This window comes from Leptonychotes weddellii, chromosome 14 (genome assembly GCF_054177405.1).
Source record: "Leptonychotes weddellii isolate Sample4059 chromosome 14, ASM5417740v2, whole genome shotgun sequence".
Classification (NCBI taxonomy): domain Eukaryota; kingdom Metazoa; phylum Chordata; class Mammalia; order Carnivora; family Phocidae; genus Leptonychotes; species Leptonychotes weddellii.
Genome location: NC_138382.1, coordinates 77856623 through 77876915, shown reverse-complemented (window position 1 = coordinate 77876915; position 20293 = coordinate 77856623). Strand labels below are relative to the sequence as shown.

Here is a 20293-nt window from a genome sequence, read left to right as displayed (position 1 = left end):
TTGCCTCTGCGCCTCAGCCGGCAGTGGGTTATTTTTAGCGTGGGGGAGGCGGGTGGGAAGGGGAGGGAGGGTGCAGGCAGCCAGATCAAGGCAGGGCCCCGGGGGGACGGGCCAGCCTCCTCTGCCTCGTTAGAAGCAGCCCCAGGCGGGCGCCGGTGACAGCCATCTCATCCCCCTGGTAATTCCTGAACTTCCTGCTCCAGAGTGTCCCCTCCTTCAACAACAGCCCCACGTCCCTGCACGAGGGTCAGCCTTGCCAGCTCCCCCGGTGGGGCTAGACCTTCGGAGTTGTCCGGTGGGAAGACAGCACCCGGACCGTGGGCCATGTTCAGTGACCTGCTGTCCGGTAGAACTCTCTGGAAACGTTCCGTAATTGGGTGGTCCAGTACGGTAGCCACTAAGCTGTAGGTGGCCACTGAACCCTTGACATGTGTCTGGCCAGACTGAATATTTAATTTTAATTCAGTTAAACTCAAGTGGCCATGTGTGGCTGGGGGAGACCGGGCAGAAGTGAATGATCACTATCGCAGTTTCTCACCGCTGGCTCACAAGAGCCCTGGGAGGAGGCATCACTGTCCCCGTGGAGGACGGGGTGAGGGCGAGGGGTGAGTCAGGGGAGCCAGGACTCGAACCCGCGTCTCTGGCCTGTGCCCTCCAGCGCCACCTGCTGCCTCCCCGGTGGAGGGACAGCCTCCTGCGCCCCAGCCCGCGTTCAGCAGACCTGTGTGCCCGCCCCGTCAGTAGATTGGTGCCCAGAGCTACCCCCAGCGCTGCTGAGCCCCTTCAAACCCTGAGCCCGGGCGGCAACTCCAGGCTCCTTCCCCTGCAGGGACACAGGCTAGGAAGACACCGGCCGCCCCCGGGGCTGCAGAGAGGACATGCTCCTGGAAGACTGGGGATGGGTTCTCTGGGGGCTGGCGCCACGTGGGTGCCGGGGGTGTGTGTTACATAAGGCCCTGGCAGCCTGCAGCACGCTGGGCACCTCGAGCCGGCGTGGGTGGGCAGCTCCAGCACCGTGGGGGTGGAATTAGGGTGGGCAGCTTTCTGAGCTGCAGAACCTTGCAGCCCCAGCACCCGCTGGTACCCCTGCGCGGGGCTGTCTCCTGCCAACGGGGAGCCCACCCTGGGGCACAAAGCTGGGCTGTTGTCAATCAGTTCTGTTTACCGTGTGCCCTTCTGTGCCAGGCACGTTGGGATAGGAGCCCTGTGGTCACAGGGCGCCTGGTTTAGGGGGGGGGGGCAAGTACAATCCATGTGAGAGGTGTCCTGTCGGGAAATGTGTCAGAGCTTCATGACCCACCTAAAGGACACCTGGCCCAAACTCAGGGAGTCAGGAAGGGCTTCCTGGCGGAGGTGGCAGCTGAGCCGAGACCTGAAGGATGACAAAGGCTTAAACAGAGGCAGGGGACCTGGGTGTTATGCCGAGGAGTGAACTAAGGCCTCGAGGGAGGCCAGGGGGCAAGGGGCCCTGGAAGTGAGGGTTTCCATGGATACTGAGGGCTTTGGGCCCAGCGAGGTCTCAGGTAAACTCCTAAGCCTGATAGCCGGATTCTGTGGGGGGTGGGAGAGCAACCTCTGCCCTCGGGGAGCTCACAAACCAGCCTCCTGCCCGTGGGACCTGGGGGCGTTAGATGGCTAGGTCACTGCCCCAGGAGCCATGTCAGTCTGGTCTCTGCGCAGGCCGGGCTCACCGCCCCCATCATTGTTCCTGGCTTTTTTAGTGGACTGTATTTTTGGCTCGTGTTCATCTTGGTGTGCTTTTATGAATACCCTTTTGTCAGTCTGCCCTACGAGTTCAGGGACTCGTCCTGCTCACTGCTGTATCCCCAGCGTCTTCCTGGCCTGGGCCTGCACCCAGGAGTGCTCAGCAAGCGTTTGTTGACTGACTGACTAACCGGCTTTGTTCTTGTTCACAGCCGGGCCATTCTCCAGGAGGTGCTTGATGCAGACCTGAGCAATGAGGCTTTCCCGTTCTCCACCCACAAGCTGGTGAGAGCCGCCGGGCACCTGGTAAGTACCTCCTGGCTGCCGTCTCCTGTGCCTGCGGCTCGGACTTGGGCGCCAGTCTGTTGACTTCCCTAAGCCACCACTGTGAGGTGGGGACTAGACGTTCCGGCCCGCAAGCTGGTGGGAGCTCGGAAGGCTGACGGGTCCAAGTCAGGCCCCCCCCCCACCCCGCCCGGTGCTGTGCCCAGTGCCCGGCACCTGCTGGGGGCCTTGCTGCCAGGCTTCCGCCAGGACAGAGCCTGGCCTTGCCACCTGCACAGCCAACCGCCACACCCCCTCCTCGGAGGCACAGGCCCCCGGGGTCAGGGTGCTGTGTACGGCTTCCACCACATAGGACACGGCTGGGACAGCGGAGCTCCGTGCCTCTGAGGAGGTGCCTGCCCTTCCCTGGTGTTCTCCCAGCCCTGCCCGCCCAGCACTGTGGGTGTGGGAGGAGGAGGGGCTGCTCCGTGGGGTGGGGGTGCGCACCCCCCACCCCAGCCCCAGAAAGCCCAGATCCTGGGACCCAAGGCTTCTGGAATGGTGGACAGAGTCAGGCTCCCTTGGACCCGGCTCTGGCTGGAAGCTTCCTCGGAGACCAGGGGCCGGGCCGGGGCCAGCTCTAGGTCAGCCCGTCGCTTCCCTCCGTGTCCTTGCAGGAAGTTAAACATCCTGATCTCCGTTCTGACTCCCCGAGGCCAAGGGGAGGATCAGATGGTCAAGGTGCCCTCAGCCACCATGTGCCGGGGGCTTGTGGGCACCAGGCGCTGCTCCAAGCTCCCGGCACACGCATGGCCCACGTCATCCTCCCAACGATGTGAAGGTTCCATGACGAGGTTTCTCAGCCTCGGCACTGTGGACATTTGGGAAGATACCCTGTGTCGGGGGCCGTCCCAGGCCTCGTAGGGTGTTTGGCAGCATTCCTGGCCTCCACCCATTCCATGCCAGGAGCACCCCCAGTGGTGACAACCAAAAATATGTCCAGATGGGAGCAAGTGTCCCCAGAGGGCAGACTCACTGGAAGGGAACTGCTTGTCTGTGATGATCCCTGTGGTGGTCAGGCTGTCTGCAGTCGTGGCCGGGTGAGCTGACCCAGGCCCTGCAGCCGCTCTTGACGTAGGAAACCGAGTTTGGAGACGGTGAGGGACTGCCCGAGGCCTTCAGCTAACCAAACAGAAAAGCACACAAATACATGTCAATAAAACGGACGCGGCCGTCAGGGGACGGGTGCATGGACAGCTGGGCCGGGGGCTTCCTCTCCTTGCCCACTTCTCCATGTTCGCTGGGGGTTTGGTGGGGAAAGTGCCAGGGGAGTTGGTGAGGAGGGGGATCCTGGCCCGCGGCGGGGCTGGAGTTCCAGGACCAGCCCGGGTCCTGTTAGCAAATCAACAGTGTGTGCTGAGGTCTGCGAGGGGGGCTGCCGGAGAGGGTGGGGGACAAAGGCTGCTCTGGAGCAGGGGAGTACTGGCTGGGCTCTGTTCCTGCCTTCGCTCTCCGGAGGGAGCTAAGGGACAGGAAGCTGGGGCAGGGGGGGTTCCTCTGTCTAGCTTGCTTCCTGCCTCCTTGGTGCAGAGCTGCCTGCCAGGACCAGAGAGGGTAGGTGTTTTGAGAAAGTGGCACAGCGCGACCCCAGGCCCTGGCCGGCATCCAGCAGGCCCTGACTGCAGCTGGGCCGTGAGTCCCCATGGGGACTGGGTTCTGGCTTGCGGAGGTGTGAAGGGGAGTTGAGAGGCTTGGCATCTGCTCGGCCTGTGTGTGGCTCGGGGGTAGTGGGAGAGAGGACCAGGTGGGAAGCGCTTCCCTTCCCAGCCCAGGCCGCTCCAACGAGGCACCTGGGACGGGACTTGTTCCTGGCCAGGGGACTCCAGCTGCCTCCTGCCCCTGGGGGCCGGCCCCACGCAGCCCTGGCCGCCTCCCTAGGCCTGGCCCGTGGTGGTCTGGCTGCAGCTTGTCCGGCTGGGCCTGGGAGTCAGGCTGGGTCAGGTCTCGGACCGAGGGGAACCCCTCCCTAGGGTAACAGGCGGCCCAGACACAAGGTAAGGGTGCCCTGAGATGCCTGGGTCAGGGTGCAGGACACCCACGGGGCTGCATCTCCTCACTGTCTCCTCCGGAACAGACTTCTTGGCTTTGTCAAAAAGGATTTTACTACTTTGTGAACAAATGTTCAGTTTCCAACCATAAGTGTGTGGTGCGGTGGTGAAGCGGGCAGGGGGCCTGGAGGCAGAGCTCACTGACCCCTTCGGGTGCAACCCTTGAGCTCTCCAAGCACGAGATGCCGCAGTCTGGCTGGAGAGATGGTGGGCATCACACTGGGAACGTTTGTGAGCCAAGAACAAGGAGATGGAAGCCAAGCCCAGGTCAGCAGTTCAGTGCGCCTTACAGAAACCTTCTCTCCCCGATCTCTGTCCATGAAGCTTAAAACAGGAGCAGGACCATCCACAAATACAGTCTGTGCACCCAGCTTTATTCTCTGACGGTGGCTGTAACAGTTTTCTTTTTTTTTTTTTTTAAGATTTTATTTATTCACTTGAGAGAGCACGAGAAAGTACAAGCAGGGCGAGAGGCAGAGGGAGAGGGAGACTCAGGCTCCCTGACTGAGCAGGGACTCGATCCCGGGACTCCAGGATCATGACCTGAGCCCAAGGGAGACGCCTAACTGGCTGAGCCACCCAGGTGCCCCAGTTGTAACAGTTTTCTGGTTCCTTTAAATATTCTCCGAGAACCACTTTGAAAACCTGTGTGATCCTCCCTCAGCTCCTCGAGCAACGCCCATGCTTAGACAGTCCTTGTCCTGGGAATAGCCCGGTGAGGAGCTCCCCGTTGATGGTGGTCCTTTTATGACTCTTGATTATTGACCTAAGGCAGATTCCTCAGACCCAGAGACAGGTGTCCCAGGTACACAGTCCTGGCCTTCCGGGTCATTCCATGCAGTGTTCTTACCCATTATTTGGCATTTTCTGTGTCCTCCCCATGCCCGGTGCTGTGCCAGGCCTTCAGGGGGAGAGTGGGCAAGTACAGAGCTTCCCAAGCCGGGTCCCGCCTGCGGGAGACTGGCACCCTCGGCTCACATTGGGCCAATCCAGGCTCTCACCTGAGCCCTGGCATTCTAGCCTAAACTGCAGGATCCATTCCTAGTGCTGAGCATCCTCTCCCCACCTCCGCCCTCCCCGATCCCCCACACCCCCCACCTGGCTCTAGAATTAATTCCAGACACGTTGGCTGGGAGCCCCCCAGGTGCCGGGCCCAGAGCTTGACCCGGAGGCTCTGGGGTGGAAGAGGTGGGCTCCCGCCCTCCCCAGGCTCACAGCCTTGCTGGGGTGGGGGTGGGGGCGGGAGGGATTCTGCAGCACCGTGCACCCTGCGTCGGGCAGGAACACGTTCCTGGGAGGGGGAATAGAGTCTTGGCAAGACAAGTAAATGTGAGAACAACAAGATGGTGGAGAGGATGTGACTTGGGCCTCTGGGCTGGGCAGCAGCATGCCTGTGCTGGGTGGGGAGGGGGTCTGCCCTGGGACGGGGTCCCCCATGCCCCTGCCCCCTGGCCCCCTTGGCAGGACGAGAGGAACCCATGCCCCGGGGTGGCCAGCAGAGACTCCTTCCTCTCCCCTGCCCGGCTAGAAGCACATCACGGTTCCCTGCGGGGGACCGTGCCCACCAGCACCCAGGGCCAGGGCGACGCCGCCTCACTCCTCAGAACAGCCCATCTCCAAACACACGGATTCACTGTCCTGCAGGGTCACTCCTGCATCCCTGTCCTCAGATGCTGTGGGGACCCTAGGGGGCTGGGCAGTTGGGTAAGTGCCTGGCTGAAGCATCTTTGTGCAGAACCCTGCCTCCGAGCCTCTCGTCCTTCCTCCTCCTCCCCCTCCTCCCCCTCTCTGCTGCTCTCTGGAGGTCACATCTAGTAACCTGGAGGCCGGGTCACTGCCCCTGCTCTGTGACCCCCTAGGGGCTGGGAGTCCCCGGGTGACCCCGGGGGGCCCAGCTCCTGAAGATGAGGGCCACGGGGGCAGGAACATTCGAGGATGGGACGCAGCTAAGGGTGTGGTAGGTTGGTGCCCCAGACGCGCCGGGATCCTGCCTCCGGATCCCACATTCTCCTGAGGGCCAAGGAGGCTTGGGCAAAATGGAGCGAAGGCCTAGTTTCCTCAGTGTTGATGTTATGGGTTTTGCTGACCTCCACGTGGCCCAGACCACACGATGGTCCAGGATGGTCCAAGCCTAGGGCACAAGGGCTTTGCATTCACTGTCCAGTAAGAGGGGTGGGGAAGTCCGCCGGGCAGGGCCACAGGTTGTGGGGGACCTGGGCTGCCCCCAGGCCCCGTGGTGGCCTCACAGGCAGGCGGGGAGGTGGGAGCTGGGTCAGCACAGAACCCAAGGGTCAACAACAAAGTCACTCCGGTGTTCAGCAGAGCTGGGGGCCTGTAGGCCTGGCTTCTAGGCCCGCCCCGGCCTTCTGGGACCACCTCTCCTGGCCTCGGTTTCCCCACCCGCAACACAAAGCCTAGACAATATCTAAAACCCTTTCTGGGCTGTCTTGTGAGTCTGTCCAGACAGCCTGAATTCTCTCTGAATCCAGGGGGATTTCCTATTCTCCCAAATAATATCTTGCACTGGCTTCAGCGCATCCTGGCGCCATATCCCTCCGTGGGAGGGGACGCTGGGGCCAGAGGGTGGGCTGGGCCAAGTTCGACGGGAGGTAACTGGATCCCAGCCAAGCAGATGCAGGAGAAGAATGTGTGCCTGTGTAACGGGTAAGGCCCCCTGGTTGCAGTGCACGGAATGATGAGGGCCAGAGCCCAGACTGCACCCGGGCCGAGGGTGGGGGAGCAGGGCCCTGCCCGCCGTGACCCACACTCACGGCCAACAGATGACCCCGGCTGAGCGGCGTCCCCGGCTGAGTGCCGTCCTTATTTTGCAATAACACCCCAAGATGCTTGGGCCCCAAGCTTCCATGAGGCTTGCATTCCTAGAGGAAGAACAAGGGGCGGAGGGAAGTTGTCCCCTTGGCAGCCAACTGACCAGATGTCCTTACCTCCCACGTTTTGGCCTCGAGGCCAGCAAGGTTCCCGGTGGGAAGCGCTCTCCCCGCGTGGTGACCAAGGGAGACATGGTGTTCCTGGCGCCTCGGCCCGGGACAGGGGGCCCCTCTGGAAAGCAGCAGGCTCTGGGCTGCAAGCTCGTCGCGAGGCACAGCAATAAAGTGATTTTCTTCTGAAAATTAATTTCAGGGCAAAAGGACATTGAATTTCTTCTCCTGATGGTATGAGGTGCTTGCAGGGGCACATGAGGATTCGCTGAGTTCAGGATGGAATGTTCTCCCACCTGCACAGGGTACCTAGCCGATTGGAGGCTCGGGCCTCCCTGCAGAGCCTCGCGCAGGGCCGCGCATGCCTTCACGGCACCCGCATTTGCCAGTTGGGTTTTAGCCGCTGCCTAAAGTCACTTTGCACGAGCTGTGCAGATTCGCCGTGGCTCTGGAAAGCCAGGGGGCCGTGGGCGGGTCCCATGGGTGCTGTGGAGAAATCCGCATGGCCACAGCCACTGTTGAAGGCGTCCCCCCGGGGGAACAGGGTTGTCTTCTTGCCGTGAAAGCGTCAGGTCAAGGTGTGGCTGGGGTGAGTTTGGACGGCTCTGAGGGACCCCGGGGCATGAACTTCAGACATTCCAGAAGTTCCTCCAGGGTGGTACTCCATCCTTTCTCAGCAGGGAACGCTGGGTATTCTGACGCGACAGGCCTGCCTTGCTCTGTGGGGGCAGACAGCTGTCTTTCTCAGGGATGAGCCATAACTCTGATCGGTGACTCGGAACCTGTGGTTCCAGGGGCGGCTGGCTGGGGAGGAGTGCTTTCCACTGTCGAGCGTAGCGGGAGGGTCTGTGGCCCATTCCAGGCTTCCCGGGGCCTGGAAGAGGAACCCTGAGGATCAGACAGTCTATGGAGTTTTCAGATCCTTAGAGAGGGTCAAGTTCTCGACATGTGACTTGAATATCCTACCTTTCATTAATTCTTATTCTTGGAAATTAGTTTCCAGTCATCTTTCCCCCAACCCCCTCTCCCTACCACCAGCATCCCCACCACTCTCCCTGCCATTCCCACCACCTCCTCCACCATCAACACCATCATGCCCACTACACCGTCTTCACTACCATCATCCCCATCCCCACCACCTCCTCCACCATCATACCCACCACCATCCTCACCACCATCCCCACCCCCATGCCCACCACCCTTACCACCACCTTCACCATGCCCCCCCCCGCCGCCAACGACCACCATCACCACCTTCGTTACCACCATAATTACCTCCCTCATCTTTACCACCACTGTCATCACCGGAACCGACCCCAACACTGCACACTAGCCTTCAGGAGCAGACCACTGGGCAGAATTGCACATCCCACCAGCAGAAAATTATTAGAATCAAGGACGTCTTGGGAGCCTCCAGGGGGTTTGGAACACGAAGATCCTTGAACGTATGGCCAACCTCCCCCACCCCTCCCCGTTCCTGCAGATTCAAGGCAGAGGGCTGCCCAGGCTCAGATCCCTGCCCATCCCCTGCCTCCAGGGGCCCTGGGATCCTCACTTATTTAAGAGATGGCTGAGCTGGAGGACGTGCCTGCTGTTTTGGGGGTGCTGTTACACAACCAAATGCCTGGAAACTTGTAAAACTGCCATGAGCTAATGTGATCTGAAAAGGTTGGACAAGCTGGCCTGTGTCTGTGGGCGCATCTGCTTGAGCCCTCCTGTGATATTTACCCAGAAAGGCACACTCCAGGCTTGTTCTGGTGACGCACATGCCCAGGGCATCCCACGGGAGCCACGTGGCCTGCCCTGCCCTGGGCACCTGCGTGGCCCTTGATCTGAGCCGGGGCGGTGACCCAGCATCTCCCCGGATTCAAGTCATGTCCACGGATAGCTGGCGGGGGGGCAGTGAGGCGCCACGCATGGGCTCAAGCCCCTGAATCACATCTTTACTAACACCCGAGCACCCAAAATTTTACTGAAATCCAACCACCCAAAAATAGTCAAGTGAGTCAGTCCAGGGCAGGGAGCGTGTGTCTCCCGGCTTTGTGCACGTGCGCTACCGTTGGAAACCCTGGCTGAGCCCTTGCGTGGCTGCTTCCCAGTCGTGGGCTTCCTCCGAGTGGCTGGAATGGGCTCGCCCGGGCAGGAGAGCGGGCGGTGCAATGTATAGGAGGAGTGGTGAGCGGTGGTGAAATTGTCAGGGGCCTGAAATCGGCCACGTGGGGCTATTTATACCACGGAAAGTGATAGATGCTACAGAGGGACACCCCGGCCACCGGAGCTGATGAGCAAACATTTCCCAGGACATCCGTGGGCCTGGGGCAAGCGGCTGCTCTCCCCTGAGCCCCCAGTTCCTTATCAGTAAAACGGGCACGCCCACAGTCCCGCCTCACCGATGGTGAGCACCCTGCCTGGGGTTTTATGGGGACGATTCTGTTGAGTGCTCCTAGGAGCCTCTGAAGGGCATACCCATATCATGCAGGGCTTGCAGAAGAGACTCAGAGGGAGGTCAGTCGCCAGGGATGGTGTTGGCTGCTCCTGTAGGCAGCGGACCCCTCGCCTCCCTGCGTCAGCATCTGCTGCCTCCCCCTTGCTCCTGGTGTCCCGAACATCAAGAAAGTGCAAATCACCCAGTCCCTCTGGGCTTTAGGTGTCCATCCACGGAGAAAAGCGTGTTCTGTTTTTACCATCTTAACCTTTTTTAAGCATGTAGTTCGGTAATGTTAACTATATTCATGTTGTTGTGCAAAAGATTTCCAGAAATTTTTCATCTTGCAAAACTGAAACTCTATACTCATTAAACAACAACCCCATTCCTCCTTCCCCCAGCTCCTGGGAACCAACCGTCTACTTTCTGTCTCTGTGAGTCTGACTAATTTAATTCCATGTAAGTGGAATGTGGATTAGGATTTGTCTCCGTGTCTGGCTTATTTCACTCAGCATCATGTCCTCAAGGTTCATCCATGTTGTAGCCGGTGTCAGGATGTCCTTCCTTGTAATAGTTGAATAATATTCCATTGTATGGATAGACCCCATTTTGTTTATTCATCTGTCAGTGGACACATGGGCTGCTTCCACTTCTTACCTATTGTGAATAATGCTGCTGTGAACATGGGTGGGCAAATATCTATTCCAGATCTTGCTTTCAATCCTTTTGGGCATCTACGCAGAAGTAGAATTGTTGGACATGTGCTCATTCTATTTTTCATTTTTTATGAGGAACCTCCACACTGTTTTCCCTAGCAGTTGCACCAGCTGGGCCCAGGCGTTCAAATTTATCCACATCCCTGCTAACACTGGTTATTTTCTGTTTTTGTTTTTGTTTTTGTTTATAGTAGCCATCCTAATGGATATGAGGTCATATTTCATTGCGGTTTTGATTTGCATTTTTCTAAGGATTAGTGATAATGACCCTCCTTTCATTATACTGATTGGCCATCTGTAGATCATTTTGGAGAAATATCAGTTCAAGTCCTTTCCTCATTTCTTAGCCGGGTTATTTGTTGTGTTGGTGTTGAGTTGTAGGAGTTCTTTATGTATTCTTGATACTAATCCCTCATCAGATATATGATTCATAAAAATTTTCTCCCACTCTGTAGGTCACCTTTTTACTGTTGGCTGTTTCCTTTGAGGCACAGAAGTTTTCATGCTTGACGTGGTCCCATGTGACTAATTTTGCTTTTTGTTGCCTGTGCCTTTGGTGTCAAATCCAAGAAGTCATTGCCAAGTCCAATGTCATGAAGCTTTCCCTTGTTTTCTCCCGGGAGTTGTATAGTCTTCGGTCTTTAATCCATTTGAGTTAAAATTTGTATACAGTGCAAGATAAGGGTCCAAGTTCATTCTCTTGCATGTGGATATCCGGCTTTCCCAACACCGTTTGTTGAAGAGACTGTCTCTTCTCCCATTGAGTGGTCTCAGTAGCCTTGTTGAAGATCACTTGACCATATACATGAAGGTCTATTTCTGGGCTCTCTTTTCTCTTCCACTGGTTTATTTGTCTGCTTTTATGCCAGTGCCACACTGCTTTGATTATGGGAGCTTTGTAGTAAGTTATGAAATCAGGAACTGAGAGTCCTGCAGCCTTATTCTTCTTCAAGATTGTTTTGGCTATTTGAGGTCCCTTGAGATTCCCTATGAAAGCTAGGATGGATTTTTCTATTTCTGCAAAAAGTACTCCTGGAATTTTGATAGGGATACATTGAATCTGTAGATCGCTTTGGGTAGCATTGATATCTTCACGATATTGTTTTCCAATCCAGGAACATGGGATGTCTTTCCATTTACTCGTATCATCTTTCATTTCTTTCAGCACAGTTTTGTAGTCTTAGTGTAACAGTGTTTCACCTCCATAGTTAGGTTTATTTTTAAGTATTTTATTCTTTTTGATGCTATTATAAATGGAATTGTGAAAAAATTTCCTTTTTGGATTGTTCATTGTTAAGGTAGAAAAATGCCATTGATTTTTGTATGTTGATTTTGTATCCTACAACCTAGCTGAATGTGTTTATTAATTCCAACAGTATTTTGGGGGTCTTCAGGGTGAGAAAAGGGTTTAAATAAGACCTGCTTTAAGGCCCTTCCTGATGACCTTCCATGATTTTGTGACTCCAGCCAGGGCCTGTGGTTCCTGTAAGAGAGAGGGGCTCTGTTTTGCAAGGGGGTTTGCCTCAGTTTGGGGCTTGCTTTTAAAGTCAACCCAACCCAATCTTTACTGGCAGATGACTGTGAATCAGGAACATGCTTCCCAGGAACTCAGTGATCACAAGCAATGGCCTCATGCATCTATCAGATAGGGGCACAGAGGCGGGGAGAGGTCGACCCACATGAGTCTGGTTGACCCAGAGCCCATGTTCCAGTTATCCTCATTCTCAGCTTTCTCCCTTTATTACATGTCCCTACTCAGAAGAAATGAGGACTCTCCCAACTCCACTGCTTTAGTGGAGACAAATGCAGGATGTCTCGAGAACCAGTAATTCTGTGAATATAGAAAGGCACCTGGAATTCCCCAGACTCTTTCCCTCACTTTGCCAGAAGCAGAGGTCCATCTGCCCCTGTTTTCCTCCCTCATTCAAGAAGTATTTTTTTTAGCACCTACTGTGTGCTGGGCCCAAGCACAAGGGTGCAGTGGAGAGCCAGGCCCGCCAGCCCTTGGCCTCATGGGGCTCCTGGGAGCCTCAGAAGAGCCCGGTGAATTCACGCTGAGCCCCAGTGCTGACCCTCTTACTTAACTGGGAGCATGTGCGTCTGACACGAACCTGCAATCTTGGGCCATTAATGGGTGAGCTTTAAAAATGATTTTTCCTGTTTCAAAATGAGATTGGCTTTGAGCCCCAAGTTCCTCCGTGGGCTGTCTAAAATTAGAACCCCGTTGACAAGGCAATCTTTGTCAGGGGCCCACGGCTTGCACTAGGGAAGCAGGGAAATGTCAACAGTACATTTTCTGTGTCAATTTTGAGTTTTTTGAGAGGCCTGGGCAAATGGCAACTCAGAGCAAATGTTCACTGTTTCAAAAGCTTTCAGAATCCAGCCCCTCGGCAGCAATGTGATTAAAGTGTCAGATTTATAAGGAGCCAGGTCTGTGTTTGGGAGAGTGGCCTCCGCACCCTCCTGTGTAGACAGGAGCTGCACAGGCGGACTTAGCTAAGCTCACGGCAGTGATGGGATAAGCTCCTCCATCCCTGTGAGCTCTGCACTTGGCTGTTCTCTCCACGTCCCTTTTGTTTCGAGGATGGTCCTGGGGCTGACCTCACCTGTGGGGACACTGTGGGCTCAAGGACTTGCCTGAAGGCCAGGAAGCAGGAACCCATTGCCAGGTGTGTAAATGACATGCCAGCAAACCGACCGAGCGGGGACAAGACCCCGGCCATCGGCGTCGGGCAGGGAGTCGTGGCCCCTGCTGGTGTGGCCTCCGTGCTGCTGCTGGCCTGGTTGGTGTAGGGGTGTGCTGGCCACACGCACCCAGAGACCAGAGATGCGTGTGCTCAGGCTGGGCCCGGTGCCTCTGTTTTTGTGTCGTCCCCTGGATGTTATTTACATCAGTCTCCGCCACCGTGTGGGGCCGAGAAGGGCTCCAGTGACGTGATGTGCAGAACTTAGCCCAGGGACACCGTGTGAACAGCACTGTCATCTACGTGGGGGTGGGGGCCCCTGGTCCTTTGCAGGCCCCTGGGGCCCAGGTCTCACTGAAGTGACTCTCACAAATGTCTGCAGCCTGATGATAAGGTCCTTCCAACCCCGCTGCAGGCCTTTGTCCTGCCCTCCCCGACGTGCCCGCCCCAGCTCTGTGCCCCGGCCCCAGCTCTCCTGGAAGGCCTGTCTGCAGCCCCAGACTCCGCTAACCTTGCAGCCAGGCCTGTCCCAGGCAGGTGACTTCCTTCCCAGCACTGGCCCACCCTGGCCATGGTTGCCACAGAGCTGCCTTGTGCTTCTGGCTGAGTCCAAGACTCGGGTCCTGGGGACAGAGGCTGTCTGTCTTCAGAGCCCAGCGTCTGGCCGAGGCTGACCAGGCTAGGGAGCAATCACAGGGACGACTCAGCGCCTGTCTGCTTCCCTTCTTGATGCCTCTGAACCCACGGAGTGCAGCCGTGGTGAGCCATGAGCTGTGCCGCCGACCTCCCAGCAACTCGCTTGCACACACATCTCGGGGCTTCTTGAAACAGACAAAGCCAGGCTCCTGGCCCCATTTACAGAGGAGGAAATTGAGGCCAGAGGGAGTCTGGGGGACTTGCCAGAGTCACTGTGGTGTTTGCACGGTGGCCTCCAGAACAGAGGTCTATGTCCCAACCCTCACCCAGAACCGGCAAGCTTGGCCTTAGTTGGAACTTGCCGACTTTGCTGATGGGATTAACATAAGAATCTTGAGATGGAATCATCCAGGATCAGGGTGGGTCCTGACTCCAATGACAAGTGTCCTGATAAGAGATGAAAGTAGAGAAGACACGGACACAGAGGAGAAGGCACGTGACACAGAGAATGGAGGGAAGTGACCACAAGCCAAGGAGCACCTGCAGCCCCCAGAAGCTGGAAGAGGCAAGAAGGACCCTGTCCTAGAGCTTCCAGAGGGAGCACAGCTTGCTGACACCTGGACGTGGGGCTTCGAGCATCCAGAACTGGGAGACAGCACACTTCTGCTGTTTTAAGTCCTCGGTCTGTGGTCATGGACACTCACACAGTGACTGAGAAGAGTTGAGGCCCGGGACCCTTGAATCCACTTTCTCCCACTGGCACCCCTTCTTCCCCTTAAAGATTGCCAGAGCGTGGAGCTCTGTCCTCGGAGACCCCGTGCCTTGGTAGGCAGGCCGGCCTGGGCCCAGGGCCAGCTAATGAGAATGGTAACAGTAGGGACTGTCCATCAGTAAGTGGCAGCTGGGCCTTGACCTGGGTTGTCTGAGCCGTGCCCTGTCCCCCCAGGTGCGGGCCATGAGGCTGTCCTTCGTGGGGGAGCTGGGCTGGGAGCTGCATGTGCCCAGGCCAGCCTGTGTACCCGTTTACCAGGCTGTGATGACTGCAGGCGCCAAGCATGGCCTCGTCAACGCCGGGTACCGGGCCATCGACTCCCTGAGCATTGAGAAAGGTGTGTGTGGGAGCCACGCAGCGCCGGTGGGCCACCCAGAGCCATGCTGTAGGCACGGGGCTGTCGCCCCCCTGTACTTCTTTCCTGTCCCCAGTCTGCTTCCCGTTTACCCCCTCATGCCTGCTTCCCCAGCCCGCACCCCCCGCCCCGCCCCTGCACCCTTCCTGCACTGCCCGTGAACGCGGTCCTCCACGCGGGCCTGGGGATGGTGCTCGGGTCTCTGACACCTGTACTTGGAGGATGAGCGGGAGAGGTGCTTGCCCGGCCTTGTGGGGACGGGGCCAGAGCTGGGTTGGGAGTCAGCGCCTGGCTTTCCCTGGGAGGTCTGAAGAATATGGGGCAGTGCTGCCCGGGTTCTCCCCGGCATCTCAGCTAGCAGTGCAGAGGCTGAGGGCTGGCCCAGGCGACCTTCTGCAGGCGAGGATGCCCCCCTCGCCGGGCCTTCAGAGGAGCCCATCCCCCACTGCCGGGCACTGACCCCGGGCTCTCCTCCCCACAGGCTACCGGCACTGGCATGCCGACCTGCGCCCCGATGACAGTCCCCTGGAGGCAGGCTTGGCCTTCACCTGCAAGCTCAAGTCGGCCGTCCCCTTCCTGGGACGGGAGGCCCTGGAGAAGCAGCGGGCCGAGGGCCTCCGCCGACGCCTGCTGTGCTTCACGGTGGATGAGTGAGTAGCCCGCGGTCCTGCGTCCAGCGGCCGGGCCCGAGGGGACATGGCGAGGGCACGCCCTCCTCAAACACAGCTTTGGAGAGAGAAAGGCACGCCACCGCCGAGCCACCTCTGTGGGGGTGGATCCAGGCCGAAGGCCCAGCGTCCCTGTCACTGAGCAGGAACCTCCCGCTGTGTTCTGGTTCCATCCTCCCCACTGCCCAGGCTGGGGCCACCTTCCCCACTTCCAGATGGAGACCTTGGGTGCCAGGGGACAGGGTAACTCAGCCACAGGAAGGAGAGCCCACGCTGCAGGGACCCAAGCCCCCCCACCCAGGGGGCAGCTTTGAGCAGGTGGCTCAGCTCTGTCCCCGGGAGCTGGGCCTGTGCTGTCCCTGGATTCCACTTGGGGCCAGCGACTCTGAAATGACAGCACCAGGCTGGTGTCAGCCCCGCCACGGCTCCGTGGGAATCTGAGTAGCATCGGTCTCCCGGACCGCGGAGGCCGGGCTTGGTTGATTTGCCGCTGACAGGTAGCCACAAATGGAACCACTTCTCCCAGATTTCTGGAGCCGTCAAAAGAAGTGTCAGGAGCTTCAAGGGGGGGTGGGGGCAGAGGGGGCGGAGCTGTGGCTTGTCATCGTCCTGCTGCTTCCCCCCCCCCCCCCCCGGGCTCCTGTCAGGCAGGGCCTCGTCAGGCTGCTTGTCCACCTCCTGGGGACCAGCTTAGCTCCGGTGTGGGGACGCCGCCGGAGCAGGGGTCTGCGGAGCCCCTCCGCCCCGTGGCCCTCCAGAAAGTGCCTGCAGCCTGACCCCTGGAGCTAGGAGCAGCTTGGACAGCACTCGCCACAGCCCGGCTTACCCTGCCCGGGTGTTCTCTGCTGGGCCACCAAATCTACCCGCAGCTACAGCCAGGGAGGTCCCAATCCTGATGAAGGTCACGGCCAGGAGTTGTAGGGAGCTGCCAGTCAGCTCTGGGCCCTGGGCCACATAGGTGGCCTCCCCGAGCCTGTTTCCTCATCTGCCAACGGCATGTGGTCTGCAGGACTGGGGTGGGACGAAAGAGCAAGGGTGTGCCATAGACCCTCCGTCTGTCCCAGCCTCTTCCCCAGACGGTCACAGAGGCCCCCAGACCTTGTCCACGCGGGTCAGCTGGGGGGGGGCGGGGGATCCATAGCTGCGTCCACATCATGTCCCAGCCTGGCTTCCCCGGGCTCTCCTCAGGGGCACGGCCCTGGGCACAGTCAAGCTCTCCATAAACACCATGAACGAGGCGCCCGGAGGGACGAGTCCGCAAAGATTTGCGCCCAGATTTGCCCAGTTACTTCTGGGCGCTGGTGCGGCCGTGATTGCAGGTTGATCTGTGTGTTTTCTATTCTGAATTTTCAAAAACGTGTAGTCAGCACTCATACCTTACGCGTACTAAAGAAAAGGACATTTGCTAGATGACGCGTCCTATTGTGAAAAGAGAGCCAGGCAGAAGAAAGCAAGCCTCGGGGGCATAAGGTTTTAAATCATTCAGAAGTCAACGGAAAACCGATGGAAAGGTGGGCCTCTCCCGAATACCTGCGGCCTGCCTGCAGACATGGGAGGCAGAGCCTGGTTGCGGTCTGCTCCGCTCGTCCGATCATCCCCGGGAGCCTGGGCGCTGGCATCCTGGGGGCGCTGGGTTGGCCCCGGGGCCGCGCAGGTCCCCCCTCTGGGGGCTCCGGGGCCCCAGCCTTTTCTCTTGCTTCTTCCAGAAAAGTGCCCATGTTCGGCCTGGAGGCCATCTGGAGAAATGGCCAAGTGGTGGGCCACATCCGGAGGGCTGACTTTGGGTTCGCCATCGACAAGACCCTGGCCTACGGCTACATCCGGGACCCCAGCGGCGGGCCGGTGAGTTGAGACCCCCCACCCTAAGGGAAGCCGGGTTCCTCATCAGACACCACGCCGGCACCCCTGCACCAAGCTGCGGGGTGGGGGGCGGTGGGAGTGGTGCACGGGTCACTGCTGATGGGGCTGTGTCTCCGGGCAGGGTCAGGGGCTGTTTCTGTATTTTCTGTCTGAAAGAATCTGACTTCGGGAGCTCCAGGTTTCCCTTGGTCAGAAAGAGGCTCTAGGCCAGGGCTGGCGCCCCGGTGGACGCCAGACGCCTGACCACCCTCCCAGGACCCCCTTCGTCTCCTCTCTCCCCTCATCCCAGACACGCTCCCGGCGTGGGGGGCACGTGCATCCGTGTGCACGCGTATATGCACACGTGTGTACATGCATACAGATGCGTGTGCGGGCATGGGCACATTTTGCCACGTGACACTTTATAAACCCCAATAATCCCCCACTGAGCCCGGTTCCTCCGTGTCCTGCGGGAGAAACCCCACTGGTGCCAGACCGCGGCTCTGCTGGGCCCCAGGCGGTCAAGTCCCACTCGGGGCACCTACCTGCTCAGGGCAGCCCCTCGGTTGGGAGGAGGGCCCTTGGCACAGAGGGGAGGAAGGGAGGCCGAGCCCCCTCTAAGAGGCAGGTGGGTATGAACCCAGCACCCACAAGGTGACAAGTGACCCCCACCCCCTCCTCTCCTGCAATAGGTCTCGCTGGACTTTGTGAAGAGTGGGGACTACGCTCTGGAGCGGATGGGGGTGACCTACCCTGCCCGGGCTCACCTGAAGTCCCCCTTCGACCCTGACAACAAGAGGGTGAAGGGGTTCTACTGACATGCCCACGGGGCAGAACTTCCACGGATCAGGAGGCCGAGACCTGCTCCATCCCTCGCTGACCATCCACACAGGGCCCGCCACCCTGGCCCAGGTCCTGGACCCCGACCAGAACATGGGTCTTCCCTGCTCTTACTCCAGGCCTGCTAACCCCCCAAACAGATACCAGCTGAGTGGACAGAAGACTCAGAGGGCCCATCCTGTGGTCACTGACCAAAGGATGGTCGCTAGCCAACCCCTACCCCCCCACAAAACAACCGTGTAAAGTCTTGGGCTCAGGCAGCGTGCCGTGTGGCCCTCTACAAGCTTCCGGGAAGATGCTCAGTTAGCACTTTACACCCAGTGTAAAAGCAGGGAGGCGGAGTTCCGTCTGGAATCCCAGGCCTGCCTGACAGGCGGACCGCCCAGAGCATCACTGGAGAGCTTCCGGGTGCGTCTGGAATTAGGCACAAAGTAAGGATTGACTAGACCTGTCTGCCGTGGGCGCAGTATGGGAAGCATAGAGCAGGTATGCCAGCTTGGCTCGGTCCCCGCGGTCAGGCCATGGGGCAGGATGGCCCATTTCCCAGATGCTGGTAGGGAAGGGAGTCTAGAAAGTAAGCTCTTCCTGCCTTGACCTGCTTTTCACTTGGGAAAGCCTTCTGACCATTGCCAGCTCATGAAATAGGTGAGCAGGAGCAGGGCGTGGGAGGGGTCTCCCCTTGCCTGCCCTCTCTCCCTCCCGGCTCACACACCTACAGGATTTCGATGGCCACCGGGCAGCCCAGGGGCCGGGCAGCCCCAGCAAAGCTGCACCACGCGGTCCTGCCCAGGCTTGCCTGACCCTCTGGGGAACAGAAGACGACAGACGTGCAGGGGACAGGGAGGACGGGATTCCCGCGGACACACACAAGAAGCAGTGGGGGGATCGGGGTGTAGGCAGTCCTTGGCGGGCCCTGGCTGCTTTCAGATGCTCACACACCAGCCAGCCCCGCTGTGGACTGAGCTGGAACAGGTCAGGCTAATAAAGTCAAAGTCGTGGGAAGACGTTTGGGTTCAGATGGCCTTTGGAAAGCTTTTTGGCCCCCTCGCCAGACCACAGGCTGGGGAGCTTGGGCCTCTGGCTTTGACAGGCCTCCGACACGGGAGCACCTGCAGCCTCCCCTGCTCTCAGGCGGGCCTGGCTCCTGCCCGAGAGAGTCTGGGGGAAGCTGAGTGGACCCCGAGGGGCCAGAAATGGAGAGGAGGGGAGACAGCTTCCCAGATGGCCTGGCCGGCTTCCCCGGGCTCTGCGGTTTGGCCACGGAGCCCTGGATTGGGCGGTGTACGTGTCCCCCCCCACCACCTGTCCTGGGTCGGGGGGGGAGGCTGAGGGTGCGGGGGGCCAGACCCAGGTTCCGATCCCACCCCTGCCTCGGGGGCTGAGCTCAGAGGCAGGAGTCCTCACGGTTGGCGTGTTCGCTTCTCTGCCGGGGAGAAATAACCCCGGCCTCTCCCGGAAGGGCACTGGGTCACAACGTGGGAGAGGCCACGGAGCCACCTCCCGAGCTCTCCTGGGCGTCCTGCCGGCAGCAGCAAGGTCTAGGCCAGGCCGCAGCCCCAGGCATGATGCCTCGGAGGCTTAGGGATGGGCCACATGGCCTTCACCTCCAAGTGTCCCGGGGCCAGTCCCTCCTTACCCCCCAATCTAGACACCTGTTGCCGTACCTGTTTTGAAGGTTCTACTGGACAAGGAACGGCAGGGCCCTCACTGTGGCTGAGTCCTGCCATCAGGAATTGTGGGCAAACCGGGCTGAGCGCTTGGCTGGGAGTCAAGACAAGGAGAGAGGGGGCTCCTGTACCATCAGACTCCACCTGTGTGCCGGCCTCAGCAGTCCCTGGAGCTCACAGGGCCCAGGGGGGCGCTGTCCCCTCCGGAGGGCAGGTGGAGAGGCCCCTACTTAGTGATGGTCCTGCTGGCTCCTATCTATCAGGCGGGCTGCCTTGGGCCGTCAGAGACTGCTCGGGTCCCAGATCCCGGTGCACAGCCCGACTTCGGGTCCCAGATCCCTGCACACAGCCCGACTCGGGTCCCAGATCCCTGCACATAGCCCCGGCGTTTGCGTCAGAGTAGACGACACACCACCTCTGGTCTTCCAGGGCTAAGTGGGGAGGGACCGGGCTGGCAGGGACGAGGTGCCTGCCTCCCCAGTGAGGACCAAGGGCCCGGGCAGGAGAATGCCCAGGTGAATCCCAGCTCCTTCCATTCCCAGATGCTTCAGGTGCTGGGAGCTGGCGCTCGCCCTCCTCCCTCCAGCAGGGTGGATGGAAGGGACAATGGAAGCATCGGGGAAAGAGGCACCAGAAACATACCCAAAGTGATTGTAGACAATGAGCTCATCGTGTG

General features: G+C 59.0%; 1 protein-coding gene across 4 annotated transcripts in view; it reads left to right on the top strand.

Moving 5' to 3' along the window:
- SARDH (sarcosine dehydrogenase) overlaps positions 1-18966 on the top strand; it is a 60383-nt gene extending 41417 nt beyond the window's left edge. For all 4 annotated transcript variants that reach the window (XM_081803899.1, XM_081803898.1, XM_081803900.1 and 1 more), the window contains 5 exons: positions 1917-2010; positions 14423-14585; positions 15085-15253; positions 16978-17113; positions 17803-18966. In XM_081803899.1, the coding sequence (XP_081660025.1) occupies positions 1917-2010; positions 14423-14585; positions 15085-15253; positions 16978-17113; positions 17803-17928 (688 nt within the window). In that variant the 3' untranslated portion in view covers positions 17929-18966. The remainder of the gene's footprint in view (positions 1-1916; positions 2011-14422; positions 14586-15084; positions 15254-16977; positions 17114-17802) is intronic.
- Positions 18967-20293: the final 1327 nt, after the last annotated feature.